This window comes from Pelobates fuscus, chromosome 4 (genome assembly GCF_036172605.1).
Source record: "Pelobates fuscus isolate aPelFus1 chromosome 4, aPelFus1.pri, whole genome shotgun sequence".
Taxonomy (NCBI): domain Eukaryota; kingdom Metazoa; phylum Chordata; class Amphibia; order Anura; family Pelobatidae; genus Pelobates; species Pelobates fuscus.
This window is the reverse complement of record NC_086320.1, coordinates 111,715,374-111,742,860: the sequence shown is the minus strand read 5'-3', so window position 1 is coordinate 111,742,860 and position 27,487 is coordinate 111,715,374. Positions and strand designations below refer to the sequence as shown.

At 43.6% G+C, this 27,487-nt stretch overlaps 1 protein-coding gene across 1 annotated transcript in view; it reads right to left on the bottom strand.

Moving 5' to 3' along the window:
• NPC1 (NPC intracellular cholesterol transporter 1) overlaps positions 1-27,487 on the bottom strand; it is an 88,741-nt gene that overhangs the window by 13,610 nt on the left and 47,644 nt on the right. Inside the window, exons 4-15 of the mRNA XM_063451475.1 lie at positions 21,273-21,430; positions 18,255-18,422; positions 17,837-18,086; positions 16,552-16,628; positions 15,273-15,643; positions 14,323-14,549; positions 12,589-12,689; positions 12,107-12,209; positions 9,754-9,943; positions 1,870-2,052; positions 1,292-1,406; positions 581-708 (exon numbers count right to left, since the gene is read on the bottom strand). Coding sequence (XP_063307545.1) covers positions 581-708; positions 1,292-1,406; positions 1,870-2,052; positions 9,754-9,943; positions 12,107-12,209; positions 12,589-12,689; positions 14,323-14,549; positions 15,273-15,643; positions 16,552-16,628; positions 17,837-18,086; positions 18,255-18,422; positions 21,273-21,430 — 2,071 coding nt within the window. The remainder of the gene's footprint in view (positions 1-580; positions 709-1,291; positions 1,407-1,869; positions 2,053-9,753; positions 9,944-12,106; positions 12,210-12,588; positions 12,690-14,322; positions 14,550-15,272; positions 15,644-16,551; positions 16,629-17,836; positions 18,087-18,254; positions 18,423-21,272; positions 21,431-27,487) is intronic.

Below are 27,487 nucleotides of genomic sequence, written 5' to 3'. Positions count from 1 at the left end.
ATGCATGTGTATTTGAATATGTTCTGCCATGGCATGGACCATATGTGGCCAAAGGAGATACTTTAATTGTGTTCCCCATGCAATTAAGGTCTGGTTTCTATAAGCCAGTGGTTCTTATTCTTAAACGTGTTTCAAGTGTTAACGTGGCAACACATCACCTACTGTAAAATTATTTTCTTATAGTGTAAACTGAAAATATTCCTTCACCAGACTATGCCTTGCCTGGAGGAAGACATAGCCGTCAACAATATATTGCGGGCAATTGTCTGGTGATGGATGAACATAATGAACCTGTTCAAACCAATGAGGACCCACCAAATACAGAATATGGACTTTTTTTGTGTCATTAACTCAGATATTAGAAAACATGGCTATATTCTATATTTTAGATGTAAATATCATAGAAAATCTGTCTTGAAAATATCAGCAAAATTCTTCATAATTCTATGCAATATTGATTTGAATGCCTTCTGTGGGAAAAACTAAACACTTTCTAATTTCCATCCAGTAACTGCGGTTATCAAACATGATTTGAGTTAATGAATCCCTAACCAAATCCAAGAATAGAAGAACCAAGCACCTCTTGGCGTCTGATGTCCAAACCGAGGAGGCTCACGAAGCAGGTGATCTGAAGGAGGAAATCCAGGAACACGGCCATTCCGGCAAAAAGGGAAAATGTGCGCACTGCTGGCATAGTAGACAGTGCTCCTGAAATAGAGATGCAATATACAGTGTCAATGCAGAGACCATTAAAGTAGCGGTTCATTCAGACTCTCAATACACTGTAGTTTAACACATGATTATAATAAATTTAAGGTGGGTGGTGTTGGTTCTTTTAATTTACTAGTCACCACTCTAAGTACTTCATATCACAGCTTGTTAGTATACCAAGTGCATGGCATTCTTTGATTCTTCGTGTATATTCTATGTTTCCTTTAGATGTGAATCCAGTGTATGTGGGCGTTCTACAATAGTGAGCTATGCATTGTGCCATGACAGTTCAGCAAGACGTATGACAGACAGTGGTGATTAATCACTGAAACAGAAATTGTGGAAGATTGACAAAGGACTTATTTTAGAAGAAGAATTCATATAATTTGACTATGTTGGCCTAAATTTTGCAGTGCCGTAGCCTATTCTCCAAAGTACGTGGTTTACGGATTAAATCCATCTACTGGCAAACTTTCAGGAATATCAGGCACAAGATATTAAAGTAAGAAAAGTTCTTCTCTTAATGTAACATTACTAGACTTGCCTAAAGGATAATAAAACATATAATACTATTGCTTACCTAGGAAAAATGCAACAGTTTCTGAGAAAGACGATAGGAATATGCTGGGAGCAACAGACCCCAGGACTCTGCCAATCTGCTGATCAAGGGTTTCCCCCTGCTGGCGTTCATCTCTCTGTACAAAGCCATAAACACACGTGTGTTAAAACATGTAGAAACTTGGATAAGTCAACAGGAGAGTGTTTGATTTAGTGCAATTTTATGGCCATTCCCTTTCTCCTGTACAGATAAAGCATCACCATTGCAGTGCTGCATCCAGATATTATATTGAATTAATACTAAAATCTATAAATAGCACCATCACATGGAACATTAGTGGCTGATAGACACACCCAATTGCTGAATTTACAAACAAAGAATGAGAAGAACGTTGCTTGCAAGAACCTAGAGGACACAGTGAGCGTTCATGAGAAGTTAGCCATCAGATTAGCAAGAGTAGAACATCAATATTAAAGATAAAAAGTGTGAAGATGCCTCATTGCCCACTGAGTGTACAGTCTGATAATGAGTTAACTTAAAAGAAGGTAGACATATTCAACACAAGCATTAAAATGTATCTGATCGGCATAAACATTCACCTGCAAAGTTTGTACGATGATATAGATGTTGTCCACTCCTACGGCAAGAACTAAAAATGGTATAACCTCGATAACAATGAGCGTGAGTGGAATGCCGGCGTAGCTGAAGATTCCCAAGGAGCACGCTACAGAACTGAGCACAATCAGAATGCCCGCAATACCCAGAGACACCTTGCAGTCCACCTGCGGGTAAGAGAACAGGACATTAACATAATAAAAACACGAACAATTAATAAAATGATACAGACACAGGGAATATTGCAAACCAATGGACAGAAAGATTTAACCAAGGATAGGTATAAAGGAACAATAGCCAAAATGATTATGCACAACTGTAAACAATATTGAGGTCTACACGAGAGAATATACACACAATGTAGAAAACAAACTGCGCATGAACACGCATGCTCCAGAATGAAAGGAGGATTCCATTTCAGTTTAACAGAATTCCCTGCTTTTCACATGGTGGTATCTAGCTTTATTTCTAAACGTTGCCGTTTTGCACTGCATTGATTTTAATGTAAAGAAAGTAATTTTAACGGTACTTGGAACGGAGGCAGCCTTGCACTTTTGTGCATTCTGGACCACAGTTGAGTGAGTAAATCAATTTACTGCACGGGAAGACAGGACTCAGTAGACAGTTGTTCAAATCTATATATTTGTTATCAGTTTAGATAGAAAACTGTATCAATGAAATTGCAATGCCTAACTGAAGCTAAAGAGCAACAACACTTTAAAGAAGCACTATAAGTACCAACACTTCTACGTTATCCATTTTGGGAACAAATGTGGCGTCCAGTTCCTTATTTTCTAAAAGCAGAAGTGGTCATGGTGGTTGGAGTAACCCTTTAATATTTTACGTGAATGTAAATGATCAAAACACTATTTTTCCCCTGTAAATGTGTAGCAATATCTTTACAGACAGTTGGCTGATCACAGTGACAGCTGGATGAATTTGTCGCTAAGCCAACCGTAAGCTCAGCACATCGCTGGCCAATACTGCACTAGAATGAGAGAGATAAAAGAGAGTCTCCCAGTGCTGACAGAGTCTGGATATTGTTTAAAATACAAACTTTTGGTTCCTGTGATTAAACAGAAAATTCTCATCGAAACACAAAACAGAGAATTTTCTGGCACCTGCATTTAGTATTTGGAGTTTAAATTCACAGCAATTTGCCATTTGGAGACTAAAGCATTTTAAAACATGAATCAAATATATAAATATTATTATACTACAGACTGCTCACATCATAAAAAAAATGAGGAGGTGTGGCTTGGAGGTCCGCGAACATGGCTGCCTAAACCGTGAGCTCCCCGCCGGCCTAGCACTAAACCTCACCGACCGCACAGCCAAACGCTCGTAATGGGGAAGACTCACCGCACATCGAATGCCCAAAGACCCGCGGACACCCTGAAAAGTGCTCCGAACCCCTCCATGAAGCAATACCTCGTGGCACAGGCGGACCCGGACCACCAGGCCTCAACTGACTCCACGGCCTCGGGCCTTCCCCGCCCACGGTCCCCACAGGGAGAACATACACCAACAAACTCCCAATCCTTCACCCCTGAACTGATGTCCATACTCCAGCAATTACCCACGAAAGCAGACCTGAAACAGGCTAATGCTGAACTCCACACCTCCATCACTACAGAGCTCCATGCACTGCGAGAGGAGATACAGGGCCTCAGCCAGAGAGTGGCCCAGCTCGAGGCAGACAGTGACCACATGTCTGCATCCCAGGCAGCAAACACTGATATGCTGCAGTCTCATACGAAGGTACTACAGCAAATGGCACTACATATTGAGGACTTAGATAACAGGGGTAGGAGACAGAACATCCGCATCAGGGGGGTACCTGAGGGGCTGGACAAGAACACCCCTATCCAAGCCACCTTGTCGGATCTATTTAACAGACTGCTGGCCCGTCCGCTTCAAACGCCTATAGGCTTTGTACGTGCACACCGCGCACTTAGGCCCCAGGGACCCCCTGAAGGCCCTCCCCGCGACATCATCTGCTGTCTGGAGAGCTTTCCCCTGAAAGAGGAGATCCTTCGCAAAGCCAGAACCGCAGAAAAAATTCTGTTAGAAGGTTCGGAGATCCACCTGTTCCCCGATCTATCTCCAGCAACCCTGGCATACAGAAGAGCAATGAAGCCCCTAACCAGGCAGCTACAAACCGCCCAGCTGCGGTACCGCTGGTGTTTTCCCACAGGACTGCAAGTTGCGACTCCTAACGGCCCCTTCATGGTCCTAGGGGAAGAAGATACCCAGGCTCTCCAGAAGGAGCTGCACCTGCCACCGGAGACACTACCCTGGCCGAACCCGCTGAACTTTTACACCTTCACCCCCCGACCACAAGGTCTGGGTCCCCGACCCCAGAGACTGAGGCCACCTCGCACACAGACGACTAGACCAGTGGGGATGCCCAACTGAAAGCTGCCATGCCTGCTCGAAGTCTAGACCTTGGAACTGTTACCCTGATACCATAGGCATGTCACGAACTCTGGACTTTACACTGGGGTACCCCTGAGGCCCCACCACTAAATGGACACTGCCGTGACTTCTCGACACAGCAAGTATTGCTAGAGCTGCGGCTCCAGATAAGGGGGAGGGAGGGCATACTAGGGAACACCTAAGTGTATGGGGAGGCTAGCCCGGGGGGGGGGAGGGGGGGATACTATTAACCAGCTTTATTATCGTGGGCGAGAGTCGCATGAGGGGCCTTATGCCCATGTGGAGAATAAATGTGCCCCAACCGCCCGATGGTTAGACCCCACAATGCCAACTTCCAGACACACGCCACCGAGACCGGATCTCACCCACAGGGGTGAGGGAAAGCGGAGAGAGGGTGGGAATTGCCATTAGGGTGATGAGAGATTGGGAGGGAATGGAGATGTGGGTGGGGGGAGGGTCCCGTGACAGGCCACTAGGTGACCTACACGGTGAAGGTACAAATGGGACCCATGTTAAATTGTTGAATTGTTTATTTCTTATGGCTGATATCCTTGTTGAAATTATTACTGTTCTTTTAAGGTGAGGTTGATAACTATGTTTCATTCCTTAATAGATAGTGCCGTAAGCCGGGGAGACGGAAGATCCTGACTGGGTGGAGCCCCGAGAGGCCATAGTGGTCAGCGACGACCGATTAGCGAGCGCACTTGGTCCCCTGGGCCTGGCCCACTTGGGAATTCCGGGACTCCTTCGACTGCCCCACTGGAGTGAGCGACAAAAATCAGGTGAGCGGTTCCCCTCCGCCCGTTAACGGCCGGAGGGGCCCCAGCCCCCCGACGCTCTTTTCCAACGCCGCTGTTTACAGCGACTGTATATATTCTACCCCTGACCCTTCCCACCCCTACTACCCTACACTTCCCTACACCCCCCTTACCCCGTCCAAGTACTTGACCGCCGGACGGACGAGACTACCTATACCTGACTGACAGGGATCGACCATGACCACAGCCCCAGCCCCCATAACGGTTCTCTCCCTCAATGCTAGAGGTTTAAACAAACCCGAGAAAAGATCGGGAGCCTTGAGAGATTTCCTCTCCCATAAGGCATCCATAGTGTTTCTACAAGAGACACATTTCAGACTGGGATCACGACCAACACTGACCAACCAGCACTACCCCATCGGATACTACAGTGACTTCCAAGGGGGGAAATCAAGGGGGACGGCAATACTGCTCCACAAACGCATTCCGTTTAAAGAAAAGGGGGTGTTGACCGACCCAGAGGGACGATACACTTTTATAAAGGGGGAGATAGCAGGCTCCATGTACACTTTTGCCAACATCTACGCCCCAAATTGTAGACAATATCGCTTCTTGGCCCGGACACTCCGCGCCCTTAGGAGTTTCACAGAGGGAGTACAGGTGCTGGGGGGAGACCTTAACGTGGCTCTGGATCCCAAATGGGACTCCTCCCTGGGCCGCTCTCACGTCCCCACCCAACATCTCACAGCAATCAGAGCCCTCTTGGCGAGAGAAAGGCTCGTGGACTGCTGGAGAGCCCTGCATCCCGATGAAAGGGATTACACTTTTTACTCACATCCCCATAACTCCTACACCCGAATCGACTATCTCTTCATGCCACAATACTACCTACCGCTGGCACTTCGGGCTGACCAGGGCACTGCTACATGGTCAGACCATGCACCGGTGTCGGTCACCCTGAAGTCCCCGCTATTCAGACCCACGATCTCCAAATGGAGGTTGAATGAGGCCCTACTAGCCAAGCCAGAATTAACGGCCGACATAGAAACTACACTGCAAGAATACTTCACACACAATGGAAATCAAACGTCCCCCACCATACGTTGGGAGGCACACAAAAGCGTTGTTAGGGGACATTTCATACAAAAAGGCACACTTCTCAAGAGACAGAGGGAGGCCCGCATGGCCTCAATACTAGCGGACATACACCACCTGGATACACTCAATAAACGACTACAACTCCCCACGCACCAGGCAACACTGCTTACTTTACGGAGAGAACTGACAACACTCCTACACTCCCAATACCACAGGGATGCATTGCGCAACAGGGCTTTCTTCCACGTAAATGGCAACAAGAGTGGGAAACTGTTGGCACGCATGCTCAATAAAAAGAGACAAGACACTTACATAGACCGCATCCGGGACAAGGGGGGAACCCTACACAGGCACCCCGCTAAGATACAGGAGATCATTAGGGCATACTACCAGGAACTTTACGCGATTCCGCGACCGCACACGGACTCACACTCCCACAGACTCAGGGACTCTATAGACGAATACCTCTCGACCCATACAATCCCCTCCCTACCAACAGACATAACGGATCAGCTGGACGAACCCATTACCCCTGAGGAACTTGCGCTTGCGATCAAGAGCTCTAAGCCCGGGAGGAGCCCAGGCCCCGATGGCTTGCCCCTAAAATACTATAAGAGATTCGCAGACATACTGTACCCCCCGTTAGTGGACATGTTTAATGCAATCAGAGAGGGACACGATCTCCCCGAGCAGGCACTCACCGCACACATCACCATCATCCCTAAGGAGGGAAAGGACCGGGAGCACTGCGGGAGCTACCGGCCTATCTCCCTTATCAACACAGATATTAAACTTCTTGCAAAGGTCCTGGCGACCAGGCTCCAAACTCATGTGCCCAATCTGGTACACGCGGACCAGGTGGGGTTCGTGCTGGGTCGGGAGGCCCGGGATAACACCATTACGGCCCTCACGCTTATGCACAGGACATCTGGAACGGACTCGGGCCTTCTCCTGCTCTCTACAGACGCGGAGAAGGCCTTTGACAGGGTCAACTGGGAATATATGTTCCGGACGCTGACACATATGGGCCTGGGACCGCACCTCCGGGGATGGATTGGAGCCCTTTACTCCAAGCCAACCGCGCACGTGCTGGTCAACGGGGCACTAACAGAGGCCTTTCCGATACACAATGGCACACGCCAGGGCTGCCCCCTCTCCCCGTTACTATTTGTGCTGGCCCTGGAGCCATTCTTAAACACCATCAGATGCCACCCTGACATCACCGGCCTCCATACAGGAGATACACACCACAAAATAGCCGCATATGCGGACGACCTGCTATTCTTTATTACCAACCCTGAGGTCTCCCTACCCAACCTAGTGCAGGCGTTCCGGGCATATGGGTTCCTCTCGGGCTTGAAAATTAACTTTTCCAAATCGTATGTACTAAATATCAATGTACCCGCACATAGAGCCGACCACCTGCGTAGGAGTCACAACTTCCAATGGGCTTCAGATAAGATACGTTACTTAGGCACCTGGCTGACAGTGCACACGACAAATTTATACGCTGCCAACTTCGCCCCCCTGCTGACCCAGTTTCGGAAGGAGATGAGGGAGTGGGCCTATCCCCATATATCCTGGCTAGGTAGGGTGCAAGTAGTAAAGATGAACTTCTTACCGAGACTGCTTTACCTTATCCAGGCACTACCTATAATGATCCCCACCTCCTTTTTCACGGCACTCCGAGGGGCACTAGGGACCTACGTTTGGGACGGGAGGAGACCCAGACTTAAATATACCCTACTGACACAACCCAAAGACAAGGGCGGACTTGCTCTACCAGACTTTGCCCTATACTACAGAGCGTGTCACCTGCAACGTGTGGTAGAGTGGTCCAAACCGGGGGTTCACAAACTCTGGAAAATAGTAGAGGAATACGACGCAGGCATACCAGCCGCCCTCCTTCCGTGGCTCCCCGCAAGGGGGTCAGGGAAGGAAACACGATACTCGGTTTACACTAAAGCAACACTGACGGTGTGGCGAGGCAGTGTCGGACGACATGCCCTCTCCACATACCCATCCCCACTACTACCCCTAGTTCATAACCCAGACTTCCAACCGGGCTTGGACCCGAGGGCCTTCAGGGCACTAGTGAACGACCCCATGCCCCGCCTACGACACATTTGCACTAGACGAGGGATGAAAAGCCTGACAGAAATATGTGGGGAGACTCCCCAACCCTTCCTAACGCGTTTTAAATATGAACAGTTGCGTAATTTCGTAAAGTTACTCCCACAAGGCCTGGCACTCGGCAGAGATCTCACGGTCTTTGAACGACTATGCTCTGACCCGGACCCCTTACCACACGGGGTATCGCACCTGTACTCCCTCCTCCAGTCGCACACACCAACTACACCTCCGAACTTCATGGGCAAATGGGAGGAATCCCTGAAACGCACCTTTAGCGCCCCGGAATGGGAGAAGATGTGCAATATCATACACCACTGCTCCATATTCAGCAAGAGCCAAGAGACTGCCTATAAACTGCTCACACGCTGGTATCGCACACCGGCCACAGCACACCACATAGACACAAATGCATCTCGCCTCTGCTGGAGTTGCGAAAAGGAAATAGGCACACTTAGACATCTCTGGTGGGACTGCGATCTGATACAACCCTTCTGGCACACAATCCACGCTATCATTGCCCGCTTTTCGGACAATCCCCCACCATATGGACCAGCAGCCATGCTGCTCCACCACACAAATGTCCCCACATCCACATATAAAAAATCACTTACGATCCGGATCATAAATATAGCTAAGCAGACGATCCCAAGGTACTGGAAGACGAAGGAGACCCCGTCCTTGGCCCTCTGGTTTGCTCAAATGGAAGACCTCAGAGCCATAGAGGAACTCACTATGTACGCGGCTGGTCCGCAACAACAAACATACCTAGACATCTGGACGTAGTGGATACTGACGACAGCGAAACCAGAATTCCAGACGATACGGACGACCCTAGCACCTACAGGCCCAAGACCGACTGACACAGAGACGACATACTAACCCTACTCCTCCTTCCCTATCCAACCCACTCCCCCCCTTCCCCGACTCCCGTCCCAGTTGATACGCACCGACCAGGAAGGTGCGGAGCCCTAACCATGTACTGAAGGCCTAAGTAGGCCGGTTACCCGACAGGGACAGGGTGAGACTACAAAAGAGTGTGACTATTCTCGTGTGACACCCCTGGACCTTTCGGGGTCCATAAGACCCGAAATCGATGTTACAGGTTAGAACCCGTCCTAATTTCTGACACAGTTGTAATTGGAAGACTTCATCAGAACCCGGTCCCTTAGACAGGACCACTTAATATGGTTAAGGACCTGCGAGTCCGATGTTGTAACGGGCCTGCGCGCCCAACCTTGTAAGTTTGATGCAAAACCTTATACTCTCTTATGCTCAGACACATGTTGTGTCCTAAACGAATGTTTTATATGCAACTGGAGACCTGCGAGTCTCATTTTGACCCGTCTGACAATAAAAATTATATTTACAAAAAAAAAAAAAAAAAAAAATGAGCAGTTGTTAAAGGTTTTTAACATAAATAGTATTTAACATTTTACCCACCAGGACACTACGGCATTGGCCGACGTTTCCCAATGCCAAGGAGATGTAAGCAAACATTAAGCCATAGCTGATTAGCACAATGGAAACATCGCTGTAGCTTTCCCGATTTATCTCGTCTTCAATGCTCCTCTCCGCAGAGAACGAAATCGATAAATTAGAATTATTATAACTTTTCACAAACCGGATAAATCTATAAAGGGAAAAAAAAAGGTGTATAAATATTTTGATTAAAAACACAACATCCACATGAATTTCAAGTCACAAAAATAAATATATTCATTTTAAGTTATTGCTAAATGTATTTAATATTTAAAATATGGTCAACATTGGGAGGGACTATAGTCACTATATTGCAAACCACGGTAACATTACTTGTGCGAAAAGGTTTTTTTTTTTTTTTTTTACCTAAAATCAATAGTCATTCAATGAAACCTATTGCTTTTAAATTAAGTTCCCAGGAAACACTTAAAAGCAACAGAAATCTTAAATGTCTCCTTCCTGGTGAAAGTAGTTTAGGTTTTTTTGTTGCAAAAAAACCAATAAAAAAAAAACCAAAACCCCAAAGAAACTGAATGAGTACTTTGGGTATTCTGTAAAGAAGTAATGTTTTATTTATTTGTTTTTCATTTCAGTACGTATAGATCACACATTATTTAAAGGAAACAAATAAAAAAAAAACAAAAAAACCACAACCTTTAATAAATAAATAAAAAAGATGTATCAAATAATGACGTTACAGAGAAGAAAACGGTTGTAAAATAATTATCAATATGTAGCTGCAGGGTATTACAACAGAGGTAGTGCTATAATAGCACAGCAAATGTATATTACATTTAATTTGCAATAGGTGATGCGGTCACCATAATAGAAGGTTTCCAGTTCCTCCAGCCTCCATTACTGGTGCTTGGAGAAGTTTTTGACACTTCCCCAATATTGCTCCATTTATACTATCCTGGCAAGCACAAGACCCAATTGCCAGAGGAACATCACAGTAACATCAATGAATGCCCTCTAGTTGCTGTGACGGAGTGCAAGAGAACCTACAAATCACTCTTTGACTCTAAATTTAGTTTAGATTTAGTTAGAATGTATAAAATTGCCTGCAATTCTGCTGGCACAATGCATAAATTAAATTTCATGGCCTTTGATCTGACCTACTGTTATGCCAAGACAGGTTCAATTTAACCAATGTATAGTAACCCCTTCGTGACTGAGCTTTTCCCAAATACCGCCATTTCATGACAGGGGCCTTATTGGCATCTTTGCTATAGGTTTGTAACACCGTAATTTAACAGTTTACCTTTAAGTGCACCCATATATCATATACCGTTTTTTAAACACCGGCAGATAAGATTTTGATTTAGCTCCTTCGGTGCACAAGTTATGCATTAAGACACAAAAACGCGCTTTATCAAATATTGCCACGGCGATAGTGATTGCGGTGATATTAGGGGTATACATCACATTGGATGTACATAACCGATGGTGCCGTACCACATACAGACCCAGTAGTGATGGGGTTAATGCATATTAAATTGTATATTTTACACTACCTGCAATACCATGGTAATGAAATTATTAAAAAGAACTCAAAGAGCCAACTTGTGTTTATTGCAGGTTTAGTTTTTTTGACCATGAATAATGCTACTTGTGACAACTGAAATACATATCTCAGATCTCTGCTGTGGGCTTTGCATCCTGCTCCATATACCGTATCCTGCCCCATATACCGTATCCTGCCCCATATACCGTATCCTGCCCCATATACCGTATCCTGCCCCATATACCGTATCCTGCCCCATATACCGTATCCTGCCCCATATACCGTATCCTGCCCCATATACCGTATCCTGCTCCATATACCGTATCCTCCTCCATATACCGTATCCTCCTCCATATACCGTATCCTCCTCCATATACCGTATCCTCCTCCATATACCGTATCCTCCTCCATATACCGTATCCTGCTCCATATACCATATCCTGCTCCATATACCATATCCTGCTCCATATACCATATCCTGCTCCATATACCATATCCTGCTCCATATACCATATCCTGCTCCATATACCATATCCTGCTCCATATACCGTATCCTGCTCCATATACCGTATCCTGCTCACTACTGACCTGGAGCAGATCTAAATGAGTTTTTTCCTTTTACTTCTACGGCATTATTTAACTAATGCAGTAAATGGGGATGGGAACTCGAGCCTGGGGTGCACATTAAGTTAGGAGAACATAAAGTGAAATGTATACTGAACTTTTACAACATGGTCAGTAAGGTCCCTTCTTACTGCAACATTGCTACAATGAGTAAACATCGATTAATCATCAAAGAAAATGACTTACTCTTGTTCCCAGGCCTTCGCTTTGTTTAGTTTTTCTGTATCATTGTGGAAATTGTTCACAGGAAAGGTAATCACAAGAGCTGTTGCATTGTTATAATTCTCTCCTGCATTAAGAAAGAGACATTTAATTTAAAAACAATCTACATCTAGATCTGCATCAATCACTCCAAATTACATCGGAGAGTCTAGAGTTAGCACATGGATCCTGCCTGCTCTGTACCATATATCTGTTTTCGGTAATACAGAGAAAAGAATCACTAGTACATGTGAATCTGTGCACACGTGATGGCTTAATCAGAGTCTGGAACCTCCCATGTCAACGTGGGCCGGCCTCTGTGTGTGGCTGGCTAATGCATCTTGTGCACCTAAGCCACAGGTCCCACTTCACACAGGCCATCCAAAAAATTGGAAGAGGTTATATGAACAGTGCAAATGAAAAACAAGGATTCAATAGAAAACAGTAATCAGTGTGTGGCAACTCACCATCGTAGCCCCCTAGTACCAGCCATGGAAAGATGGGTCCCCCAAATGTACCCAGGCAAGGGTCATGCAGAATTGTTGTGTCATTCAGAGAGGCTGGGGACCTGAAAGAAATGGCCACGAGAAGGATACAGTCAGTTACACATTTTATCCAAGACAAAGACTGTCACAATAGATAGGGCAGGCAAACTAGACTGTCACACAAACTGCTGTTCAATAAAAAAGACTCAGAATAGGAAATGAAACGAAAGGCGTGACAGGATTTGAAATCAGAACGTCTGGAGTGCAGCAATGTATGGGACTCACTCTGCATTATACATTATGATCTGGGCAGCTAGCTGCTGTTAAACAGAATAGGAAGCCAGCAATAACTTGTCTTATTCCATAAACCACCCCTAAGCAGGTATTTAGTGCATAAGTAAACTTTCTAGCAATGGATGATTGGAACCACTCTAAATGGAGAGCAGCCACAGGAGGGAGAGCACACAAAATGTAGGGAAAAATGGATAATTGTGCGGCTGGAAATAAACATTCTGTCTGACAGTTTGGTGAGGCAGGGTTACAAATTGTTGCTGCCCCAAGTCTCACAGCTGAAAATATACACACAATTTATTTTGCATCATCACCTTTGCAATCAAGCAAAGTTTTGGCAGTACTTTAGGAGACCTTGAAAAAGAAAAATGGGGATTCTTCACTTTAAAACTGTGACTTATGGAAGGTTGACAACGAAACTGTAAAATGTAGCTGAAATATGCAAACTGGAAACATTCTCTCAACTCTGCTATTCTGCTATCAGATCTCCTTGGCAATTTTGCGAATTACTGGGAATTTTTCATTTTTTTCCCCCCACCATGATGATCAGCCATCACTGTCCTAGGGTGGCCTCCACAGTTTGGGTAAGCTATGTGACTTTATGAAATACTCTTCCAGCGATACAGCGGCCAGTAGCACCACTGAAAGGGTTAGTTGGGGGATGTCATATAACACAAGTAAACTGGCAGACATGGTGTTGACTGTTATAATGAGGTCTTCTGTATAGGACTGAGCAAGCAATACCTAAATGTTTTTTCTCGCTGGGTTCTTCTCTCGCGACCTCTGAGCGGTGCAGTGGTAACCATGGCAACGCTCCGAATCTCGCAAGAGTGAACTTTAGCCTGAGCTGCAGGCTAGATTTCACTCTCCCCGCCACAGCTTCTTCACTGGACCACCAGGATTGCCTTATACTGTCGTCGTCCCCCCCCCCCCCCCTCCCAGGCAAAGGTAAGCAGGGAGGGGGGATATCAAAATTATTATTTTTTTTAATTTATTTTAATAAAAAAAACAAATATATATTAAAAAAAAAAAAATATATATATATATATATATATATATATTTATTTATAAATCTCACCTCCTACCCACATAGACCCACAATAACTCCCCCCCCCCCCTCCCCACACACACACACACACACACAACCCAACAAACACTATAGTTTCCCTTTGATTATAGTGGGAGTTAGTCCTACACCATCAGCTAAGCTCTGATCTGCATACACTGGTTCTTTAGATCCAGACTGGCCAGTCTTCAGCCAAGAAGATCAAGCAAAGACTTGACCTGCCATCCAACTACAGACTAGGTAGAGAAACATGAATATTTAAACATCGACTCCTATTGTACAGGTGATTCTTGAAGAAGGGGACTGGAAAGGTTGTTTTAGATCATCCCTACAGCACAGACACAAACAAGGTTACTTACTGCACACAGTATAGGAAGTGAGTGTGGTAATCTGCGACCACATAGAAGAGGTTACTGATTGAATGGTTTAACACAGAGTAACTGTTCTGGAAATAATTCAGCACACTGAGAATGGTGCAGTTGCGGTTATACGGTGCCAAAGGAGTCAGGCAGATGTCTTTCAGCATCACGGTCTCATTATTGTATGCAGCAGATATGTTTTCTATGGCGTTCTGTAGCTCAAGGACCTGGTACATGATAAGGAGAATCAAACGTTAAAAATTTCATAGACTATGGCAGTGACAACTTGTAAGCCTATTTGGAAGCTCTCCAGTACCAAATGTTCATCAATCCATTATCCCAAGGCAGTGTGTTGGTGATCCTTAGGCCCTCAATGTGTGCTAGAAAACACACACCAACCACAAACTCTTCGGATTAATTAAAAGAAGAATATGAAATAGAATACAAAAAAAACTGGTTGCCAATAAACACATTTATAGACAGACCAGTGATTTGGGAGTGTAATCTAGAATTGAAATGCACAGATCAGCAGGCACACAATGGACCTATTTAACATGAGAATTACCTAATGAAATTTGGTAACGATTAATTTTGCATTCATATATTTTCTTCAGAGAGGTAAAGACTAGTATTCGAAACAATCAACAAAATCTACAAAAGTACCGGTATTTAAAATGCTGAAAGCTCAGGTATCAGTACTTTTTATACTTGCTTTCCAAGTCGATTTTGTTGATACTATTACATACAAAAGTTTCACTTTGTTAAAAGCTCATTTTCTATATTGTAACAAAGAAGCGATCATAATGGTTAGATAAACATTAGGGGTTTTTTGTTTTCAAAATGTGGTACCTTATCCATTATAACCATTCTAGTCATTATGACACATTCTGTAATTTGTAAAAACACAAAGTATAGTTTTCTGCAGAGTAAGATGAATCTCATTCCATTACCTGAGCCAAAATGTCAAAGGCTAGGGGTGGTCCAAAGGGTACAACCCTGCCCACTGGGATCGGTGTATAGGTATGAACTGAGCTGTTGGGGGCAGTGATGATCAGCTGCTCTGTGCGAAAGAATGGCCCAAAATGGGTGTCAAAGTATTTTTTCTCTTGGCGAGCCTGACTGTGTGGATCGGACCAGAGGTCCACCGGGTCTGTAGTTATGGTTATGAATCGGAGTCCAGAAGCACAAGCAGCAATGGCAACCAGAGAAAAGAATATAACAACAAACGGTCTCCGTACACAGAATGAGCCCCATTTTGTAAAGGCAATTCTCAGGCAGTTCTCAAGTCTTTCACCAGCTGAATCACAGCATGATGGGTCACCTATTTTATACAAAACACAAAAAGGAATTAGAGCGAGATTCTTTTAATTTTTTATTATTAATTAAAAATAGTTAACGGATTGGTCTACAGTCTTCATCCTTTTTTATTTGGCCTAAAACCAACCTCACACATTGTAACTAGCCTTCTGCAGGATCTGAATTAGCCATTTACCTATTGCAGCAGATTCTGTTCCAAATGAGATTTGTAAAATCGTTATTAAACCTCATAACATTCCCCCACATACACTCTAGTTAACCTTTTTTTGTGTGTGTATTTTAACAAAGGGGTTTATAGGCTAATTAATTGCTCATCATGACCTACAAAGTATACAATGTTTTAGAACATGAATTAGGACATGGGTCAACTAAAACAAAATATTCACACACACACATACATACATACATATATATATATATATATATATTATATATATATAATACATTGCTAAACACAAATACACACACCAGTTAAGCCATAAGACTTTCTTTTCCCACAGAAATCTCACTTTAACAGTGCTCTCACTACTGCAAGGGATTATGGGTAGGCATTTGCAAATGAGCTCAACGAAACCACATTTTTGCCTCATAATTCCACTTTATACATCATGGATTCCTTGGAGTTTGTGTCTGCTGTATACAACAGCTTTGAAACACAACTTGGGAAGAGGAGCAAAGCCAGTGAACCACTCATGGATAGTCGTTTCATTGTTAATGCATCTCATCAGCATGAGGTTGGTTACTTTACAAGAAACGCCAAGCCAGTAACTAACCTCATACGGAATATATATATATATATATATATATATATATATATATATATATATATATATATATATACACACACATACATACACACACACACCTATATGTAGAGTCCAATACTACAGAATTAAAATATATCACACATACCTGAAATTGGTGTAGAGTTTACAGAGTATGCTAATGTACTATCAATTGGTGCATATTCTGATACTATGTTCTTTTTCCTGAAATGAAGAGAAAATAAATAAATAAAACTATTAAAAGGATGTCAAATTACAACATAAACAAGACAGACCAAAGGCAGCAGCTTTTACCATAATTCCACTGGTCAGAGATTACACAAACACTGCAGAATTACTTTACAATGGTCATCAATCAGTAGCATGAATGCTACCAAGGATGCTAAAGTACTTTGATAGCAGTGGAGGGTGTGGGTGGGGTGTGTGTGTGGGGTGTGGTGTGTGTGTGTGGGAGTACTTGGAGTGTTCTAGTGATCGGTCAGTGTGATCAAGTTTTAAGGGCCAACAATAAAATGTTCAAAGATATAATAGCTTTTTACCACATTGATAAAGGACACCATAACCAAAATTACAATTTATGTGCTCAGGTATGGAACAAAAAATATATATATTTGTTAGATCCTTGAACACATAAAAATAGAAGTTCCACTGCACTGTAACTAAACCACTATTGCAATAAACAATTGCAATACGGAGTTATATTGGGTTTACTGCCATTTACCAGTATGTGTGAGATATAAATAGTAACCAATCAGTTGCATATTTGACATTTTAAAATAAAGGCTGATTCCTAAGAGGACTATGTTAGGTGCCAAAAACTGCTAAATTCTTCAATGTGTTATGGGGAACCAATGACTGTTATTGCTTGAAAACTGCACTCACAAAGAGGAACAGTATGGTTTCAATTTGAATCTCAGACAGGGACAGATGAGCAAATTGTTACAAAATGCCACAAAAGTACAATCACAAATAAACTCGGAATTTAATAAAAACATCTGTGATCCATAATTATGTACACTATGATCTTTATACCTAACTGGAAACCTTAGCAATGCTTCCACTTAAAAACAGTTTAAAAAGATTTTTAAAAATACCTTTAAAAAATAAAAAGTAAACGTTTGATTGTAATTTTTATTATATTTTCCAGATTCTATCACTCTCAAACTTAATGCAGTGAAAGGATAAGAGACATAAATCCATTCTTGTAGCTCTCAACTCCAAACAATGTGTTCACGGATATCAGTAGCCTACATCCCCAAACACTATGTAACGCCAAGATAAGCGTAAACACAAAGCACAGCTGGAACGTGGGGCCACTATTGAAACCTACTGTGGTCAAATCAATCTTCGGAATAAAATGTCCAATAACAATAACTATGGGTTGTTCCTGGCAAGCAACAGTACAGACATACCTATAACACCAAGAGGCAATGGCGATTGCAGAGAAGAGAAGCAAGAAAACCACGTAAACGATCCACATGATGACAGCCATAGCATCCAAACCCCAAATAAGCCAAGGTACAGGTGGTGGAGGGGGCTTTGGTGTGTTGCCACACACAAGAGTGCAGTCCTGGCAACTGCAAGGAGCACCAACTTCATCCACAGACTCATTGCATCCTTTGGTGGCATTGTTCATGGGAATCTTTTCAAGATACGGCAAATCTAGAATTTAGGGTAAGTGAATAAAAAGAATATTAGGATAAAACTAAACAAATCTAGACCCGGCAGCCATTTTTGACAATCCTCAAAATTAAACAAAATCTACTGTAAATTACCAATCACCAGAAGCTATAAAAACCTTTGAAATTGTTAAATGTCTAGTTAACCTACCTGAGAAGATCGGGGTGATGGTAAATGGAATTTGTTCATTGTCCTTGTCAAACATGTACTCAATCCAGTTGGTGGCATTGCAGTCCTTAATATCCTTTCCACACATCAGACTCAGAGCTTTGACATTACTTGATGGAGCTTCTACATCTTGGCATGCATTGTACATGGCTGAACAAGAAGAGTTGGAACAAAAAAGTCAAGAGGCAGAAGGAATGAGGTTCTTCTCAATCACTTTGTGGGCACGTGTTCTCACAGCAAACAAATTCTCAAAGCTTGGCTATATTTTATGCAACACACACAAACCTTGGCATTGAGCATCACTGTTCAATTAATGCACTCAGAAGAATACCAAGTGAATTTAAAGTTCAGATTAAATGCCAGGGCTCAAGAACTTCTGTCTCAATAATAATGACATAAAGAGTCAATTTTAGATTATGAAGAGGTGCTTTTTATTGAGATTCCTCTACTAACCCTTGCATTCCAGGGATGTTAATGTAATTAAAATGACAGTTACTTGAAACAATGCCAATTTCGTTGGCACTTGAATGGTAAAAACTACCTCCGGATAACGGAGGTCCCCAAAGCTGCCACATTATAACTCTCATTTTCCCCAAGTTGGTGACTAAACGCAAATCACAGGTGGTGTAGCCCAATAACACTTGGAATAAGTTGGTGCCAAACTTGGCATTTCTGGCAATTCTAAAGCTTTTTTTTTTTCCTTTTTGTGCATGAAATAACAGTATGCCTGCTCTGCCCCAACAGCAGTTGCAGGTAGCATGGTAATAGGCATAACACGCATGGCATTGCATAAGGATAAACAGCAATTTTTTTGTGATTACGTAAGATGGGGTATAGACAGTGGATTGACTCAATATATAAATGTAAGCCTGTCTTCATGACTGTGGTGGTGGTGTAAGTTGATGTTCTACGTTTGTGGTACATGCTATCTAAATGAGATGATCAACATTTATTTGTATGAGCTGGCCAGGGTTGTGCAGCGCTATTAGAGTATGCTAGGCAGATTAATGGTATATCTACTATATGTATATAAGCTATAACAATTGTTAATGCCTGCAGGAACATAACTTATGGTGGTATTGCACTAGGTTTTGTTTAAGTGGAGTAATGACATTTACTCGTTGAGTGTGATCTGTGCTTAATGGCAGATAGTTCAACTGAGAGCTATACAACAGTCTAAATAGTAACGGGAATTGAGTCCAGAGGTAAGTAGTCTGCAGCAGAGCTGTGAATACCGCAAACCTTGCCTGGTTGGTGAGTGTCCCAGTGGGCTGTTCAGCCGATGCCTCTCAAAGGGAGGCCACTGCAGCTTGACTGCCAAAGTCCAGCTAACTTTATGCTCGGGACCCTCCGGTTCCGGGTACCTAGTGCCGTGTCCGCTCCTCTGCGGGTCAGCGAGTAGATGACGGGGTAGTGTAGCTTCTGCTGAGGTCCGTTGGTTCAACTGTGGCTTTGTCTGCATCTCGTGTGTTGTAGTGCGATGTGCCTTTCACGGCTGACCTGCTCGTCCCTGTCGGTTGCTGGGTGTGTATGCAGGGTTTGCAGCGCTTTGTATCTTCGCCGACGTGTGTGATATCCTTTCGTGAGGTGTCTTGTAAGCGGGAGGCTTTTCCCTCTGCAGCGCAATCTTAGGGCATTGTCAGGTTGAGGAGTAACTTGCTTGCGGCGGGGTTGTTTAATGCTTCCCTCCGTGGTCGAGTGTGTTCATTGCTGTGCTCGGCTCTCTAGCTTCGGCCAAAAGGCTTCGAAGATGGCATTTAGCCTGGTCGAGTAGGCCGGCACTTCTGTGTTGCGCTCCACTGTGCACGTGGCATCCGCCATTGTGCTGTTCAGTGTGCCTAGGTGTCGTTCCTGCGGGTGTGCATTTTGCATCTGCCCTGGCCCGGTTGCTTCAAGGTGGTTGACCGGGATTACCCCCACCGGTCCTGGGGGGGGATGAGTTAGGCTGCCATTCGGTGTCATTGCTGCCTTGGAGCTGGGTCGGAGAGAGCGGCCTACTCTCCCTGCCGCCATCCCCCATAGGCCGCAAAGTGCCTCCTCAGGGTTCCGGTCGTTGAAGTCGCTTGTGTCTGGTATCAGACTGATCACTCGGGTTCCCCCTTCTCGTATAGTGTGCCCCGGCATGGTTTCAGGGTTCGATTGGGGTCGTGGTGCTTATTCTGTACCGTGTGGCAGGAGCACTCTCAGTGTGCGACCGTTCAGCTACCGGTCAGGCGCCGCCCCCAATTCTAAAAGCTTTTTGTTGGCACTGGCCACAAACCGGAAACCAAGGAGCAGCCAGATTAGAGACAGCGGTAACTGGGAGTCTACAGATATATAGTTTTAATGGAGTAGAAAAAGAAATCACAGGACAAGCCTGGATGAGTCAAGTACAACCAGTAAGCCAATGAATTCATCTTAGAAAATGGAGCATGGAATAAGCAAAAATAGCCTTAATTTGGGCATGCCATTCACAAAAGATAAGTTATCATGGCTTAAAATTTCAAGTCCTATACTACGAGCCAAGCCTTAAAAGTTACTTGCCCCTGCAAGCTGTGAAGATTTGTGATACAATCACCAGGGGTGAAATTCTGCTTCACAAGTCTATATTTCCACTTGGCAATAGCTAGTGGAAATTTTGTGCCCCGAGTTATTTATACACAAATCTTGGGAAATTGTTAAACATCTACAGACGGAAGCTCTTTTGAGCAGGGTCCTCTCCAACCTATCGTTCCTGTAAGTTTTTTGTAATTGTCCTATTTATAGTTAAATCCCCCCTCTCATAATATTGTAAAGCGCTACAGAATCTGTTAGCGCTATATAAATGCCAATAATAATAATGCTGATTAAATAAATATATTTTGACTGTTGATCCGCTTTAATACTTTAATTAAAGAAGAAGAATTCAGATAGACCACCTGACACATGATATCAATACAAACAATAAGGGACACCTAGTCACCCTATTACATAGTAACTGGTGGGTGACATTACAACGGTTCTAAATAAGCCACGACTTACCATTTGCAAATCGATTTCCGATGTAATACTCCATGGCTGTGATGCTTTCAGGTCCATCGAGGGGAGAGGTTTCTGTAACATTCAGAAACTCTGACTGTCGAGGGCTGCAGGTCAGCTCACAGAACAAGGTCATTAAATTAAAGAAGCATGAAGGACATCTGGTGAGAAAAAAAGCAGAAAAAATAAATAAAAAGACTTATTAACACCATCAAATATGTATCATGCACATAGAGTAAGGATGAGATGTGTGTCATGACACACACATACATACACAAATATACAGCTGAATTATACTTGGTTAGGAGTTTAGAGCTCTGTCAAGGCAAAGGATGCTGTCACATGCTTTTCAATAAGTGATTTTAATTTTGTGTGCCACTGGTATGGGTGTTTGTGGGTTGTAATGAGCTCTTAGCAGTAGCATTGGATCTCCCTGCAGATCTCATTCATTCCTGCAGACCTTGCCATTATTTTATCACAAAATATAGCAATGGATACAGCCTTTGACTGGACTAAGTTTTTTAGATGAGGAAGTTACACTGAGGGCTACAGATAAAGAATAATAAAAGTGAAATAAATCCCACATAATGTACTAGACATGGAGGAGGCTTTAGTAAGCCACACCAGTAAATATTGGGACTCAGGCACCCACGTCAAGCAACGAACGTGACACCACACTTATCCCTAATATAAAAGCGCATAGAATGTCAACTTGATGCAAGTCCATAGTCTGTCATTGTGTTTCATGCCGTCACACTTATACTAGTTCACTCACACAGAGCATAGGGCACCCACGTCAGTAAAGACAGCCAGACTATTAAGCTATAGAGACTCTCCTTCCTACTGATGTCTAGCATTATGTCATGATCACTTGTTTGTCATTATGATACGATAGATGTGCAACTGTTATTACTACTATACGACGGTACTCTTTAGCAACGTATTAACCCACTAGTTATGTTCAGCCCGTAATTGTCTAGTTTGTTTAGGTTTTAAAATCGTACATACACTCACGCCAATACTAAGCATGTATACGTATATATGAACGCAACTATGGCGCATGGAAAAGCCTGTACCTAAAAATGCGAACATAACGCTGCCACTGTTTAATACGTGGATATGCACATGTACGCTGTTGTGGCGTTCGTCAATATTTCTGTCTTGTTCTATTTAATCTGCCACACTGTAAAATACTATGAAAAGGCCTGCAGTTGCTGTTGTGGCTCTGCAAGCCTGTTCCTGCATGCACAGCAAAAATAAAGAATAAAAAAAAACAAAAAAAAAAGTGAAATAAATCACTGTAATGTTCCTGCTAACTGATACATTTTTAGAAAATGGACTCAGAATTTATTCTGTGAAGTGGATCTGTTACTTTTTGCAAAGATCCATCCAGGGGTCATGCAAGCTGGGGAGATATACACAACCGCAACTAAGCATCTTCGTCCTTGGTGCTGCCATCTTCTCTCTCTGAAATACCAGCAGAGGAGGTTGCCCTCGTGTACGAGCAAACAAAGCAGGGGTCCATGAAATATTCCGAGAGGCTGCTAGGCAGGCCTTCTTGTGCATACACAATGAGAGATCATAGGCACGTGACAAGATGCATTTTCATTTTGGCCATTGCAAATATTGGAGCCACGTGTGCTACAAGATTACATTAAAAATTCATTGTCATTCCAATTCAATATAAAGATTCTATGAGAAATTACAGATCTATTTTAACATATCTCCAGCCATAAGGTTTATCTACAGAAGTGAAAATTAAAAGCAAATTTCAAATTCAAGGTCAAAATAGCCAAACTGCAAATGTTCTCTATGTCAGCTTTGCTTTCAGTTCAACTATTCGGATATTAAAATGTGAAATTCACTTTCGTAAATAAACCCTGGTTCTGCCTTAAAAGTTTCTTAAATGGCATTAAAGGACTATGACACCAGACAGTGGGAAAATGCATGGTTACCAATAACCAATTTTTTTGTTCCATGCGCCGATGGATTAGAGTCCCTGACCGGAATGAGAAAATTGCAAAGGAACTCAACACCAAGTGACCAATTTATGGACTGAGGTTAGGCAAATCCACCCCCTTATTTTAATAGTCCTGTCATGCCATGGCCCATGAAGGGGTTAAACACATGCTGTTTCTTCATAACTGCAATGATCACCTAAAAAATGATTTCTGGAGCACCACCGGGTTATTCCAGGACAGAGTTTAAGCGAGTTCCTTTATTTCAGTTTTTATGAGAATATGTTATGACCCAGTGATACATTTCCTCTCTTGTACATCTGTGTCACTGTTACGGTTTAATAATATACCAACATACAATCTCAATCTAACAACGGTTTCTGAAAAGATAGGCCCAAGGCATTTTATGTAAATTAACTTACATCTCCAATAACATCTATTTCATGTAAGTAAAATTGCAAGGATATAGAACCCCACAGTAAGTTATTTGTGAAGTTTATAGGACCCGACTTAAGGTGTACAGAACTGCAACATCCTAGCAGGGACACCACGCTGAATTACTTACATCATGATTAACTCATTATTCCGATCCCTGACACTGTCATGACTTTGCAAAACGAAAGCAACATTTTATTTTAATTTTAAGTTTACTTTTTTTTTTTTTTTTTAATTCTTTATTTTTTTGTGCAGAGAAAATACATTACGGTCCGCAGTGCCAACCAAGATATACATGCAGTTGTACAGTGTCATGTCACATAAAAGAAATGCACTTTTTACATTTTTTAAACTCGCTTTTACATTGTAGTTACGTAGCTAGCCTGCACAATACTAGTGATCAGTTTATTTACAAGAGAAAACTTGAAGCGGGGGTGATTGGTTATTCGGGCTTATGTTTTAAGACGTTTCATTAAGGTTTGCTTAAGACCTAAGTTTCATTAGGCAAGTGAATAAATTGCAGTTATACAGGCTTATGCTTATATGGAACATTAGCTTATCTTAAAGTGAGTATTCAAATAGAGAAATATTATACCACCAGACAGGTTGTGGCTTGCTAGGTTGTTGTCTACACTAGGGCATCAAGACCATCTCTAACTGCAGCCTCAGTTATAGTATAGGTGGATATGTCCGTTTGGTTGTCAGCAACTGGTCCAGTAGCTCCTGCTTTAGTTGCAGTCTGTCGTAAGGAGCTGGGGTACCTGTCAGTTTTGGCGTCAGGGATGATGGTGAGCAGTGTCCTTTTTTCCGGCATTTAATTAGTCCTCGTAGAGCACCTCTGTGTCCTTTAAGTCTTTGGGACCCACTGCAGGTCAGAGTGTCTGCGGACCTCTGTGGATTTTCTTTCCCTGCTGGTACGCGGGTATGAGTATGACGCTTTGCAGGTCACAGTGATCAGGTGTAGGCCCCGCTGTAATGGGGTAATCGTTTGGACACTGCCTCAGTGTTGGTCCGTGGTGTGCATTATAGGGAGCTCTGGTGAGGCGCGCTCGGTTAAGATAGGCGCTGGGTCCTCAGCTGGTGGGTGGGTCTGCTTGCAGTGTGGGTAGTCGGCAGAACCGCAGGTCTCCGCTGCTGCCCCGTCGTGCATATAAATGCCCTGGGTGGTCGTGGCTCGGGCCATGTGCCGCTGGAGCTCTCTCTCAGCACACCTTCTTCATCGGTCGGCAGCCTAGGTGCATCTCTGTCGGCCATTTTTTCAGGGCCGCGTGGTGGCTCTCGGCGCTGAGAAAGTTCTGCCAGGATGTTGCCTGCCCGGTGAGGCTGGGATAACACCCACTGGCCCAGGGGGTGGGTGAACATGGCCGGGGACCCCGTATTCGGTGCGGTTTTCAGTCAGTGCCGGGGCGGAGAGCGAGGCAGCGGCTGTCCGCCCCACTCCCCTCCCGAGTAGGCCTCAGTCTCCCCAGCCCCAGAGCATCTCACCAGGACCCGGTCCACGCGTTCTCAGGTGCTCCAGCTGTACCAGGTATCTCATACTCCCAGGGGGTTCCAGGCTGGTTTTGATGTTGTTTTTGCCCATTATTAGTCGAGTTCCCCTGGAGCTAGTGTGACTAGCAGCCTGCTGGCATGGCCGCCCTGCCCCACCCCTAAGTTTACTTTTCTATGAGCAGGAAAATCAATTTTTTTTCAAACATCCATTACCCTAGCTCAGTTGACAGATATAGGTTAGTTATATATATACCTCTGCTTGCCAGAAGGCAAAACCAGCACTATACCATTACATCTTAATGAGAAATGTAACCATTTTCTTTAAATTCAGTAATCAGCCAAATGACAGGCCAACCCATATACCTTCCTGGCACTCACACACGTCTAGTTATTATTTATTTTTATTTTAAAGTGTTTTTAACTTTATAATTACCACAGGACTGGAAGGAGGAACAATTCATAGAACTATGGTGTTTCTTTAATGGCACAATAAGTACTAGGATTAGCTTGCTCAGCTCTTTGTAAACACATCTAGCTCCAAGCTCCTCATTCCTATATATTTTATTGGATACAAGCACACACATATTTACTGGTCTACTTTGACAGGTGACTTGATAGGTTTGCTGCATAAGTAAGAACCACAGCCAAAGCCAGAAGAATGGTGTCACTATAACAAAGTTGCAAGAAACAGCTAGAAAGTTTAAAGAAAGTCAGTGAACTTTAAAAATCACTTATTTACAGAAGCTAGTTAATCCCATGCTTATGAGGAAACTAGTCGGTGTATTTCAAAACCAAAATCAGAATGCAGAGCCATTCATTTGAAGAGGTAGAATTTCTCTATGAGCAGTTTTACTTTGCATTTGTCAAAACAAATTAATAAACAACATAGTTCCTCTCTTATCAAAGATTCAAACCAGAAAATCTCAATTTTATTATTTATTTAACAGAACAAACTGGAGACCATAACAATTTCATTGCAATGAAGTTGTTATGGTGCAGAGGTGGTTCCGGGAGATGTCTTACCTAAAGGGATTAAACTGTTAATAAACGGTTTAACCCCAACATCTGAAAAAAGCCGCCCAATCGCTCTGCACCTACAATTTCTATGCAGGCTGAGTTTTCATCTTTTTCTCAGGCTGAGAATATTAGTGGGGCCCAGGCAATTGGGTGCCATTTTGCAGACACTAGGGTTAAACCGTTCATTAACAGTTTATGCCCTTCAGATATGGCAGCACTCAGGACCTCCTCTCTACATAACTTAATTGTGATTTAGTTATTATGGTGCCCAGAATGGTCCTTCAGATTTGAGAAATTCCAGAATGAATCTTAAAAGGGACACTATAGTCACCAGAACAACTACAGCTTAATGTAGTTGTTCTGGTGAGTATAACCATTGCCTTCAGGCATTTACATTGCCTCTAGGGACACCTCCAAGTGGCCACTCCTCCGATGGCCACTGGAGGTGCTTGCAGGCTGCAGTGCTCTGCTTGGGGACGCTGAATTTTCCTCATAGAGATGCACTGATTCAATGCATCTCTATGAGGAGCTGCAGATTGGCCAAAACGGTTTTTGGCCCCGCCCCTTGCTGATTTTAGCCAATCCAATGCTCTCCCCATGGAAAAGCATTGGATTGGCTAAAAATCAGCAATTCTAATGATATCACCAAGGGGCGGACCGCACGCCGCTGGAAATTAGGCGAGTTTTGCATGCTTTTAAGGGGGGTAAGGGAGGGCAAGCCACCTTAATGGTGGGTTTAGCACTATAGGGTCAGGAATACATGTTTGTATTCCTGACCCAATAGTATTCCTTTAAAGGGAATCTCCAGTGCCAGGAAAACAATCAGTTTTCCTGGCACTGCAGGATTCCTCTCCCTCCCACCCCCCAAACCCCAGTTGCTGAAGGGGTGAAAACCCCTTCAGTGACTTACCTGAGGCAGCGACATGTCCCACGTCGCTGCCTGCTCCTCCCCCGCCGCTCCACCTTCTGCCTACGTCGGCCGGTGGGCGAGACTGATCCCGCCCACTGGCCGAGGAGACCTAATGCTCATGCGCGGCAATGCCGCGCATGCGCATTAGCGCACCCCATAGGAAAGCATTGAAAGCGATTTTCAATGCTTTCCTATGGGGAATTGAGCGACGCTGGAGGTCCTCACACAGCGTGAGGACGTCCAGCGACGCTCTAGCACAGAAAACCTGTGCTATAGAGCAGGAAGTTCCCTCTAGTGGCTGTTTAAAAAAAAAAACAGCAATAATTACACTTGCAGGGTTAAGGGTAGTGGGAGTTGGCACCCAGACCACTCCAATGGGCAGAAGTGGTCTGGGTGCCTACAGTGTC